The 11,949-nt window shown below is 34.7% G+C and overlaps 1 protein-coding gene across 1 annotated transcript; it reads right to left on the minus strand.

Annotated features, from left to right (window-relative positions):
- Positions 1–5,972: 5,972 nt before the first annotated feature.
- On the minus strand, positions 5,973–11,251 carry LOC141454646 (uncharacterized). The gene is made up of 3 exons (XM_074129105.1): positions 11,074–11,251; positions 10,785–10,966; positions 5,973–6,236 (listed from the first exon to the last, which is right to left on the minus strand). Exons 1-3 carry the CDS (start codon positions 11,159–11,161, stop codon positions 6,012–6,014), a joined length of 495 nt encoding a protein of 164 aa, XP_073985206.1. The 5' UTR covers positions 11,162–11,251; the 3' UTR covers positions 5,973–6,011.
- Between the last annotated feature and the right edge of the window lie 698 nt (positions 11,252–11,949).

The raw sequence follows: 11,949 nt of genomic DNA on the forward strand, positions 1-11,949 counted from the left end.
GTTTAACTTTAATAAATAAAATTGGTGACGCGAACTTTGATTTCAGAAAGTTTCAAATCCATGGCTAATCCTCTTGAGTTCGAAACTGCATGCCTAGAAGAGTTTCAAAATGCAGTTAATTAGTGCTCAGGCAGAAAGTATGTTTCTGAAACAAGTTTCTGTTTTATATTATAGAAGGAGAAGAGCAGTTACCAGGAAATGTTCTTTAGGATAACCAAGATTGATTTTTCTATGAGGATGTACCAGTTGTTCTAAAAACCGGTTGCTTTGAACAAATAAGTTTGTTCCGTTATCAAGTTTACAATATGGCCCTTATATAACCTCCAACTACATCTATTTTGTTTTAAAGCATGAAAATTGAACAGAATCCTCAGGAAATCCTTTTTTTATTTCCGTTTTCAAGTAAAACGCTAGAGAAATGGAAACACTATGAATATTATCTTATTAAAGTTCCCAAGGGCTAGATTTATATAATATTTTTACTTTTAATAAAAGAAGGTTTGTTTAACAAATAATGGGTACAGAGGGAAAAACGTACACAGTTCCTTTGAGGAGGCTAAGTAAGATTGGACGTTGAGGAAACTAAATTTGAATTGAGCTGAAAGATACTTGAAATTTCTATCCTTTGTGCAATTACTAACGTTAAGGCTCTTATGTATATATAAAGATAGAAAGAAATCTATATATATACATAATATACCCAGAGGAAGAAAGAAAGGAAAATAACCTTTAAACGAGATACAGGCTAAGAGGTACAAATCTGGTTATATTCTCTAACGAGAAGAATGTTCAGTATAAAAGAGAAATGTAGGTGGAATTTAAGTTGTTATAAAATATAGGGAAGAGCAGATTATTGCTTTTGAAAGGGTTTATTTTAATTTTTTATAACAATTTAATACTCATCTTTACGTTTCTTCACGAAGTTAGTTTGTATTTTGTTTTGCTCTTAATAAGCTCTCCTTTCTCATTGAAAGAAAATCTTTTTAAATTACTTAAATCTTGAATAACGTAGAAGGAAATCAAGAGGAAAAATGCAAATGATTGCTCCGGTTTTGATTTCTGGTTACTCTAGTATCTTCTCTATTGTTGCCGTGCTTCAATTTAATAAAATACAAAAATCGGAATAAAATCAATTTACTGTATACTTTCCACCCTCCGTGTGAAACATTTTGGAATTATGGAGATATTGTTTTAAAAAATCAGCTGTGAATTACTCGCACGACTCTTAATATCAATAGCTGCAACAATTTTCGATTAACTTGCTTGCAAACTGCCCACACCTGCGGGTGAGTGCACCTGGAGAGATTGGCTCCACCTCCGTACATCTTGTACACCTTGTAATTTGCTCATGACAGAGTTCTGCGGATGCAAGTCTGTTGTCGGACAGTCAACTTCTAGCCAGAAAAAAATCTAAGGGCCAGCAGCTGGATTCGAACCTGGGATCTTCGCGTGGGTTCCTAGCACGCTAAACACTGAACTAATCGTTTCCTTCGGTCCGCTGCTGTCTTAGTTATTATTTAGTGCAACAATATAAGTCCAGAGTGGATTTCTTCCGCACTTGAGGATTAAATATTATTGCAGCGCTCCAAAGAGAGCAGAAGAGCAACCTTAAAAATTAGGAATATAGTGCAGTCGATCCTCTCAATAACGGACACATAACGGGGGAAAGCAAAGTGGCCGCTGTTTGGAGGTGGCCGTTAGAAGGAGGTAGGCAAGTTTCATAATGAAAAAATATGGGTTCTTTTTCCAAACATCTATTTAAAAATTGTTTATTATTCATAGATTTAAAAACGTACATAATTGCATAATTATTTAGCTATACTCGTATGATATGCATCAAATGTTTCTTAATTATCTAAAAAATTTATCAAAAAACTACATATTGACTTAATTAATAATTTTTATAATAATCATCACATTTATTCATAACAATAATAATTTATGGTCAGTTATGTGGAAACACTAGCAACAACTTAACAAAAACTTACAGTTTAAAATGTTAAGTATAAGGGTTGATTAAACGCCAAAAGGTACACAAATCAGCGAGTACCCAACATTTCATTAATACTTCATTAATAGTTAAGTAATTCTACTGCATTAATTTTCATTAATAAGTTATTTTTTAGAATTTATTAGATGTCACAGACCCTTAAGCTGGCCATTTTCGTCTACAAAATATATGTTCAAGTAGCACTGTAGATTGGCTGTAATATCTAGTTATTTATAATAATCAAACTGTTAATTACAGGTTAAAAAGAAAAACGTTATAAAAAATATAAAAAATTTATGAGGCTAAAAAATTCAAAACTTCTTTTTATAAAAAACTTACATCAATGATTTTGTTTATTTTATTTATTTATTTTTATTTTTAAATAAAAATCGTCGGTTTAAGTTCATTCTTCGATTAAAGTAATTGTTATTTTATGTAGTAGTCAAACGTTTATAATAATAGGTAATAATTATCTGGCTTTATCGCAAATAATATAGTTTTCTTCAATTACATTCTCAATCTAGGTATTCATCCCACAATGTTGTATATATGTAATATAAAATGAATAAGATATGCATATTTTTAGGACAGCTAATTATTCCAGTATTTGATTATAAGTAAAATTAGGGGAACTAAATTAAATTACAATTGAGAAATGAATAATTTTTGTTGAATAATCTACTTGTTATTAACTGTGTGTTATTTGTGCTCACGAATATTTCGGTAAGACGAATTCAAGACAGTAGCCTACTCTAACTTTGTCTTTTTCTACTTTAACATGCATGTACATATATATGTGACTTATCATAATTATAACAAAAAAATATTATAAATGAAGTGGCCAGCATAAGGGTCTGTGACATCTAATAAATTCTAAAAAATAACTTATTAATGAAAATTAATGCAGTAGAATTACTTAACTATTAATGAAGTATTAATGAAATGTTGGGTACTCGCTGATTTGTGTACCTTTTGGCGTTTAATCAACCCTTATACTTAACATTTTAAACTGTAAGTTTTTGTTAAGGAGATTTTTGTACCTTTTGGATAGATTTTCCTTTTTGTCTATTTGGCAATCTTTACAGACTTTTTTAAAATTTGGAATAAGCTATTCTATCATTATAATCTGATAAGGTGTTAAATCGGAACCGTAACTACCACTGGAGAGATCTTTTCAAAGAATGATTATAGTTGCGGTCTCCAAACCATCCTCAATAACCATTTTTTTGAGAAAGCGTTTTGAATAACATAGGAAGGTATTTGTACGTAAATAGCAAAATTAAACTGCGATTTCAGTACTTCCTTTTAAGAGGAGCAAGAAAAATAAACTGCGATTACAGTACTTCTCCCTAAAAGGCAAAGATTTTGAATCGAACGACAATTCATTGATGTAAATAGGTTCACTCATTGATAATTTTAACGATTGCAGTACTTCCTCTTAGTAGGTGTAAGAGCATGATGGCACTTCACAGCCACGTAGAGGAGCTTTAACCACTTATTTGAGCTAAATTTTATCAAAATCGGACTAAGCTTTGTAGAAATATTGGTAATAATAGTTTTAGAAAGGGCCTTATTTGGGTGGGGCGAACTCCCCTCCTTATGAGGCATAGCGTCGAGACTTTTAAAGTACAAATCTGTACAAAATTTCGATTCGAATGACACTTCATTCATGAAAATCGGTTCACGTGTCGATAATTTGAAACGATTGCTATACTTCCCCTTAACAAGTGTAAGAGCAGATCGTCGCTTTATTGTTAGGTAGGGGAGCCCTAACCCTATCATCCTACCAAATTTTATCAAAATCGGGCCAAGATTTACAGAGTAATTAGTAATAATAATTTTGGAGGGGGCCTTACATAAAGGGGGCTAACTCCTCTCCCATTCGATGTACAGGGCCGAGACCCCCAAAAGGCACATCTACATAAAATTCCGAATCGAATGACACCTCATTCATGAAAATCGGTTCACGCGTTTGGGCGCTACGTTGTTTACAAAAAAGGTAACAAGAACAACAAGAAGAAGAAGAAGAAGAAGAAGAAGAAGAACAAGAACATTTTTTGAAAAAGCCGTTTTTGCTCATTTTCGGCAACTTTTTTCTCGAAACCTATTAGATCTGGGTGGTTGCAAAAAAATTACAGTTATAAAGGAGGATTTGCCCTATATTATAAAGAAAATTTGGGAATTTTATCTTTTATAGAAAAATAGAAAAAAATTGTCAAAGTTGGGTGTTTTTCAACGTTACACTTTTTCGTGCAGTTTTTGATGGTCAACCCTTATACAACTGTCCTACCGGACAGTTTTAATAACAAAGCGTTTTTTGAAAATTCAAAAATATTAATAAAAATCTCAAATATGCCTACTAAGCCAGTCAAGAAGGTGGTGAACGTGGCTGGAAAGCGTAAAGGTTCGGGGAGTGGATCGGTCCCTACCACTAGAAGCATGTTGGGCGAACCGCCGGATATGAAGGTAGCTATGGAACTGACTGAGGTAAGCACCAACCAAGAAGCAAACAAGGCAAGTGATGAACAAATTTACACCAAGGCGAACAAAAGTACAAATGGATACACAAATATGGCATATCAAAGTACGGATTTAGGACCCTTTTATGTTATAGTGGAAAGCACTAACAAGGACAAAAAGGGGCTTTCGAGGGTGCACCCAATGTCAGTTGGGAAACTATTTTACGAAAAACACATAGACATTGCCAAAAGTATCGACGGAATTAAAAAGCTTGGCATAAATAGAATGAGAGTTGAGATGAACAATGGGGTAGCGGCCAACAGATTAGTGAGTTCCGCAATTCTAAAGGAAAAGGGGTTCCGAGTATACATACCCAGATATTTATTGCAGAGAAGGGGAGTAATTAGGGATGTAGACACGGATCTGGCAGAAGAGGAGATAAAGGAGGTTATGAGGGGCTCATTAGGGGCTGAATACCACATAATAGAAATCAGACGATTAAAGCGAAAAGTTATAGACAGGGATACGAAAGAGACAAAATTCGTTCCCACTCAGTCGGTTTTGTTCTCGGTTAGGGGACAGCAGTTACCACAATACGTTTATATACATTACGTAAGATGCGAAGTGCACAATTACGTTCAAAATGTTATACAATGTAAACAGTGTTTACGATTTGGTCACTTTAAAGACCAATGTAAAGGGAATGTAAGATGTGGGAAATGTGGGGAGAATCATGAAGCATCTCAATGTAAAGATAACACACCTAAATGTGTGAATTGCGGCAGTGCTAGCCATTTGGCAACTAACGTGAATATGTGTCCCCAATATAAGAAAGAGAAAACTCTAAAGCAATTAATGGGCGAGAAGAATATCTCATACCTGGACGCAAAAAGATTTCTATCCAGTAACTCGTTTGCCGCCTTAGCGGAAAAACTAGCCCCCACTTTAGATAGTCTAAAAGAATTCCCCTTACTAAATATACTCGTAGGTAACGATAATAGGCCATTCGCGTCTACCATCTCTTATAAGAGGAAAACCAAAAGAAATAGGTTTGAGGTGGTAAAATTACCATCATACTATCATCTATTATTAGAAAAATAGAACAAACCTTTCGGCAAGTTGACGATGGCTCGATTTAGTTTTTGCAAAATCTTCCAACACATTTATTCTCTCTTTTAGAGTTTACCACATTCGTTTGATAGACATATCGGAAAAAATAATATTGTTCGTCCAAAGTTATAATTGAAAAATGATTAAAATGGTACAAGATGTATATGAGCTTATATAGGAATCTTTAGGAAAAACCAGAAAAAAATAAAAACTTGAGAGGGGATAATTATTTTGATCACCGCGTCAAACGAACTTTTAATAATAAGGTGGTCATTGGTGGGAGGTGAAACATATAATCCGTTCCCCAAAATCAATGTCCACGGTCGCTATGTAGAGTGTCCGTTACAAGAAGGTTCTTTTACACTAAATAAAGTACAAAAGAGAGCAGTAAAATTTAAATCACAAATACATTGAGATAAAATTTATTTAATTGGTGAAGATCAATACATTATTAACAATCGTAATTACTAAATACACAAGCATAACAAAATGAACCATCATTTGGTTTTGGTTGCCAATCAAAAAATTCAGCTGGATCTAAGCAAACTCCTGTACATTTTTGCTCCTTACTTTGTTCTTCATTTTCATCATCTTCTGCTTCTAATTGTATCTGTTCATCTGATTTTTCATTGCTGTCTAAAGACATTTCCATTATTTCTTTGTATACATTTCTTGGCTACAAAAAATAAACAATGAAAATGCTGTTATCGAGGATGCAGGTGACATAACATATTTTTTTTTTATTCTGTTTGAAAAAACGTTTTAGTTATTGAGTTCAATGCCTTTTCATCTGGCATTATCACTTACAAAACTTTTCCCTACTGTAAGCCCCAAAGTTCCAATGTGTACTTTACCTTTAAACTAGGAATGTCAAACCTTTTTTTAACTGTTTCTTCCAGTCTGCGAAGTCTGTTCATTATAATTAAGAGGCACTAGAGCAGTGGTTCTCAACCTTTCTAATCCCCTGACCCCGCAATACAGTTCCTCATGTAGCGGTGACCCCAAACCAAAAAATAATTTTGGTGGCTACTTCATAACTGTAATTTTGCTACAGTTAGGACTCGGAACGAAAATACCTGATTGCATTATGTATTCTCATTGCTACAAATCGAACATAATTTAAACATAGTGATTAATCACAAAAACAATATTTAATTATATATATTGAGAAATATTTATTAATAATTCCAAATAAATAACATCTCACCATGGCATAGTATGGGTTTCAATATAACAACAGTAATATACGACAGTAAAAAACAGTGCAATATTTTGCAACAGTATGCTGCCAAATTCAGTGAGATGGTTGTGGTTGCTTCTTGCTTACCAATTCAGAAATTCTCGGGGTAGTCATTGCAAGGGCACAGCGAAGATCATTTTTCCACAACAAGTCTACTTCAGTATTTAGACTTGATTACCAGCAAGCTGGAAAACCCTGGTTCGCAAAGATATATTGTTGGAAAAGGAAGAAGAAGGCGCAGCACAGCCTCAAGACAGAATAGGATCTAACTGTAAACACTTAATCCAGAATTTTGTCAGTGGCATCGTAGAGAAATCTGTTCTCGCTGCATCATTGTTAATTAGGTCAATGAACTCTTCTTGCGCTTTCTCCGGAACATCTTCAACTTTCACTGTGAATGGACTTCTGGCAAGTGCAAAATTGGGGTGTCAGGTAGATTAGGAAAGTATGAGGAAATTTCGTCAGCAAGCATGTGCAAATGTTCTTTCACAGAAGTTATCATCATAATTTTTTTGGCTGGCTCAATGTCATGTTCCTCAAAGAAGGCAAACGCTGAAGTTTCTTTTGGAATGATCTAATTTTTTTTCAGACAAATCGAGGCACGTTGCATTTGGACCTTGCAGTGATAACTTTAAGTCATTCAAGATGACAAAGATGTCCACCAACTAAGCTATTTTCTGCAGCTCAGTTTTATCGCTTTGAATTAAGAAATATGTAATTTCCTAGATGGTTTTAGGTGACCCCTGTGTTTTGGTCGTTTGCCCCTCCGCCGGGGTCGCGACCTTACAGGTTGAGAACCGCTGCACTAGAGGGTGAACTAGCACAATCAATCTCCTAAACTCCCCTCTATATCCCGAATTCTCCTTGGAAATCTATTTAAACAAAAGGTATGATTACTTGTATAATCATGGTAGCACTTGTAAATCATCCAAGTGATTCCGATCAGTGAAGGATTTGGTTGAGGTATTTTTCTGGAACTTGGATTTTTAGAATCTCATACGATCTTTCTTAATTCATAATAATGAAGTCGGACCCGTTCAATTTACATTAGGAGGAAGCCTACAAACACCTCTTTACAAGAACTATTCTGCCGAAGTCGAACTTTTCCTTTCAATTAAAGTGTATAAAACCTGCCCATGTACAATATTCGTAGCTAGTTTCAAGAAAATGGACCATTTATGAAAAAATCTCAAAAAAGTTGAGAGGTATCTTTGATTTTATTCATAGCAGCACGCATGTTTATTGTAAATCTTTCATTGACCATTAGAGGTAGCTCAGTTTGGTGTAACTTCATCTACGTTACTGTCTCACTACACTATTCAGCGTAATTAAAATCGAAATCTCTGCAACAAACTGATTAATGTATTGTACGTCAGATGATCGATTAAAGTCCTAAACTTGGTCAGGGATGCAATCAAAATGCGTACTATCTGGCAGATAAATTCAAAGATATTATCCAGCGCTGCTAACCTAATCATATTTTCAAAGTAATGTGGTATTTCTACTTAAAGCTCTGGACAGACATTCCAGTAATTTTTCTTTTCACTTAAATATTTTATAAACGCGTAAAATTTCTAAAAAAAAAACTCTTTTTTGACTCAAGCGATCTAAAAAACGGGCATTTCCTTTGAAAATCTACCTTCAAAAATTTGGGATTGTCGTAATACTTTTCTTACCTAGTTAGGAAAAGGGAAACAAATAAAATAATACTAGTGTTACAATCTGGAAAAGTTCAGAATACCAGTTTATAATTATTGTTTAATGAAAAAATACATTTTGTATTCGTTATCTCCTTGTGAAATGAGAAGAGCAAAGAATTTAGTAAGATTAGAAAAGTAGAAAAAGATTATAATAGCTGTGGGATTGAAAATATTTTTAAAGCCTATTATAGAATCTAGAAGGCACTGTCGCAGTTAAAGCCCAATATCAAAGCAGGCACATCGTTTGCATCCAATCAACTCTTCAACAAATATTCACAAAACTTCCACCTTCATTTTCACTTTTATTGAACTAAAGAGATTTAACCCAATTTCGTCATTCGCTCATTGTTAGAAAAAAGACACCTTAGTAATAGATTTTAGAATTAACTTTTGTTTTTGTAGTTGAAATAAACCACAACTCAAAATGATTTACTCAAATAATTTTAACCAAAAAGTAATATTTAGTAATAATCGATTACAGAGTTAAAATTGTAAAGAGTTGAAAATGACACGAGACTTGTGGGACAGTTACAAAATAAATAAACCTAAATTATTTTATAGTTAGATGTAGAAAATTAGACTTTTAATTACGTCACACCCAAAATTTGCTGACTATTAAAGGAGTGACGAATTCATAACTGAAGTAAAATTCATAGATAAACACAACAGCGATAATAAACTATAACAAGTAAGAAATAAAGTAATGGCTACTTTTTCAGGCGAACTTTAATACTAAATACCAAATTAAGTACCGTCGATGAACGGAGGCGACTAGCAAACATACTTTACTAATATTCATTCTCATATTAACCATTAAATAAAATCCAAGGTCTAGACCAGGGGATATATATAGACTAGCACCGCAATACATCTTAGCTTTGCGGGTCTAGTCTAAATCCGCTCGGCTACCGTGGCGCCTTGATAATACGAGGGTCGTTTGAAAAGTGCGTGCAAAAATAAAAACTACTTACTTTTTTGGGGTAAACCTTTTTTATTTTTCAACATAGTCTCCTTTTAGGCTTATACACTTCGTCCAACGCTGCTCTAGTTTGTTGATCACTTCCGAATAATAGGATTTGTCCAAGTCTGAAAAATAGTCATTCGTTTCTGCAATCACCTCCTCGTTTGAATAAAATCTTTTTCCCGCCAGCCATTTCTTCATATTGGGGAACAAATAGTAGTCCGAGGGAGCCAAGTCTGGAGAATAGGGGGGATGTGTGAAACGAGTTGGAACCCTATTTCCATTAATTTTGCGACCACAACTGCTGAGGTGTGAGCTGGTGCGTTGTCGTGATGGAAAAGGACTTTTTTGTGGGCCAATCGTGGGCGTTTTTCTTGCAGCTCGGTTTTCAAACGGTCCAATAACGATGAATAATATGCACCAGTAATAGTTTTACCCTTTTCCAGATAGTCGATGAGGATTATTCCTTGCGAATCCCAAAAGACAGTCGCCATAATCTTTCCGACCGTAGGAACGGTCTTCGCCTTTTTTAGCGCAGATTTCCCCTTGGTAACCCATTGTTTAGATTGTTCTTTGGTCTCAGGAGTGTAGTGATGTATCCATGTTTCATCCACAGTGACGAAACGACGCTTAAAGTCCTGCGGATTCTTCTGGAACAGCTGGAAACCGTCCTTGCAACACTTCACACGATTTCGTTTTTGGTCAAGCGTGAGCAATCGCGGCACCCATCTTGCGGATAGCTTTGTCATGTCCAAATGTTGATGCAAAATATTATGTACCCGTTCATTCGAGATGCCCACAGCACTAGCAATCTCACGCACCTTCACTCTTCTGTCATCCATCACCATATCATGGATTTTATCAATGATTTCTGAAGTAGTAACCTCAACAGGGCGTCCAGAACGTTCAGCGTCACTTGTGCCCATATGGCCACTCCGAAAATTTTGAAACCACTTATAAACTGTTCTAATCGAAGGTGCAGAGTCACCATAATGTTTATCAAGCTTCTCTTTAGTCTCCTGAGGCGTTTTGCCTTTCATAAAGTAGTGTTTAATCAACACACGAAATTCTTTTTCTTCCATTTTTTGAAAATCACTCGACTTCCTCGATTCAAACGAATGCCAAACACAAAGAAATAGACCGATCTGGCTGAAACTTGGTGTGTGTTCTTCCAAGAGATGCTACTAACTAAACATAACCTTGATACGCGCCAGTGGTGCTATCTCTCTGACTTTGCACGGACTTTTCAAACGACCCTCGTAAACCATATTTTCGACATAAATTATAAATAATGATCTCAAATCCCTGCATTGATCTACTCACGATAACACTTGCTAGATCTTGTAACCTTCCACCAGGTGGTGGTTTATTAAATGGAGTACCGATGGCACCACTTTGGAGCATTACTAACAAATACCAAACGTATTCATTTCTTAATGACATTTCTTCTGGAGTATCGCATTGTGTGGTAAGTTTTTTCATCCATAATGCCAGTGTATGACGTTCTTGAAAAATAAAATATAAATATTAACTAACTAGGTAAAAAATCACAAAGAAATTCAAGTTTATAATTTAGTTTTTAAATTAAAATATAATAACGATCTAGAATTACCAGCCTGCTGTACCAAGTGGAGAAGTGCTCGGACCAATAGTACATTGAATTCAAATGCTTCTCGTAATATTTTATATGGATTCGGCATTTTCACTATTTTTTTTTTGGTTTATTTTCTTATTGGGCAAAAAAAAACATTGCGCTCAAAATTTGGGAATTTTTATGTTACTGCGGTTACTAAGATATTTAATTTTTGGAAATACTTATTTCCATTTCACAGATCAGCAGTTTCTCTGCAAAACAATACTAGCATGAAAATTTTAAAAGCAACTAATATCATTCTATGGTATATTTTCAATAATTTGTTTTATTTTTTTTAAAAAAAGCAATTAGTTTTATTAAATGGATTCTGAAGTATGATTCTATAATTTTGGAAGTAATTTATTCTTTAGCTATCTTAGGCAAGATGGCTTCTTATTGTTTTCGGACTTTAAGCACGAACAACTAAGATAATTAGTGCCCGAAGACAAACCAGACAAATGCCAGCCCCAGGAATAGTATTCTTTTACAGGGAACCATTACAGGAGGTCCTTAAGAAAAGAAAATCTTTGGCCAGGCAGGACCAGTATCTCCGCAATGGAAGTCCAGAGCTCTAACCACATAGCTAATCCTTTCCCTGGGAAGAATTGATGTCATGAAGTACTTTCGTTTGCTTGCTCTTAATTTAGTTCCATTGGAAGTGAGGAGATTTGGTCTTTTTCAAATGTAGACACGATAAATTTGGGAATTCATTTAAATATCTTTGGATTAACTCTCCTTGGGAACTTAGCCATGAGGTTGCACATGCAATTGCACATCTTTAACCATTACTAGCTATCTACTGCATCTGATAAACCGTCTACGGGAACCTGTGTAGTCTCGTTAGAAAAAAGGACG

Source organism: Rhodnius prolixus, unplaced genomic scaffold, assembly GCF_049639745.1.
Source record: "Rhodnius prolixus isolate KJV_2025 unplaced genomic scaffold, Rpr scaffold_9, whole genome shotgun sequence".
Taxonomy (NCBI): Eukaryota; Metazoa; Arthropoda; class Insecta; order Hemiptera; family Reduviidae; genus Rhodnius; species Rhodnius prolixus.

Bases quoted from the DNA above. Each gene is read 5' to 3' on its own strand.
- LOC141454646 (XM_074129105.1), bottom strand. From the start codon at position 11,161: ATGCCGAATCCATATAAAATATTACGAGAAGCATTTGAATTCAATGTA. The intron at 10,967-11,073 runs GTAATTCTAGAT...TTATTTTTCAAG, and splicing joins CCACTTGGTACAGCAGGCTG to AACGTCATACACTGGCATTA. The intron at 6,237-10,784 runs GTGAGTAGATCA...TATTTTTTGTAG, and splicing joins AAGATCTAGCAAGTGTTATC to CCAAGAAATGTATACAAAGA.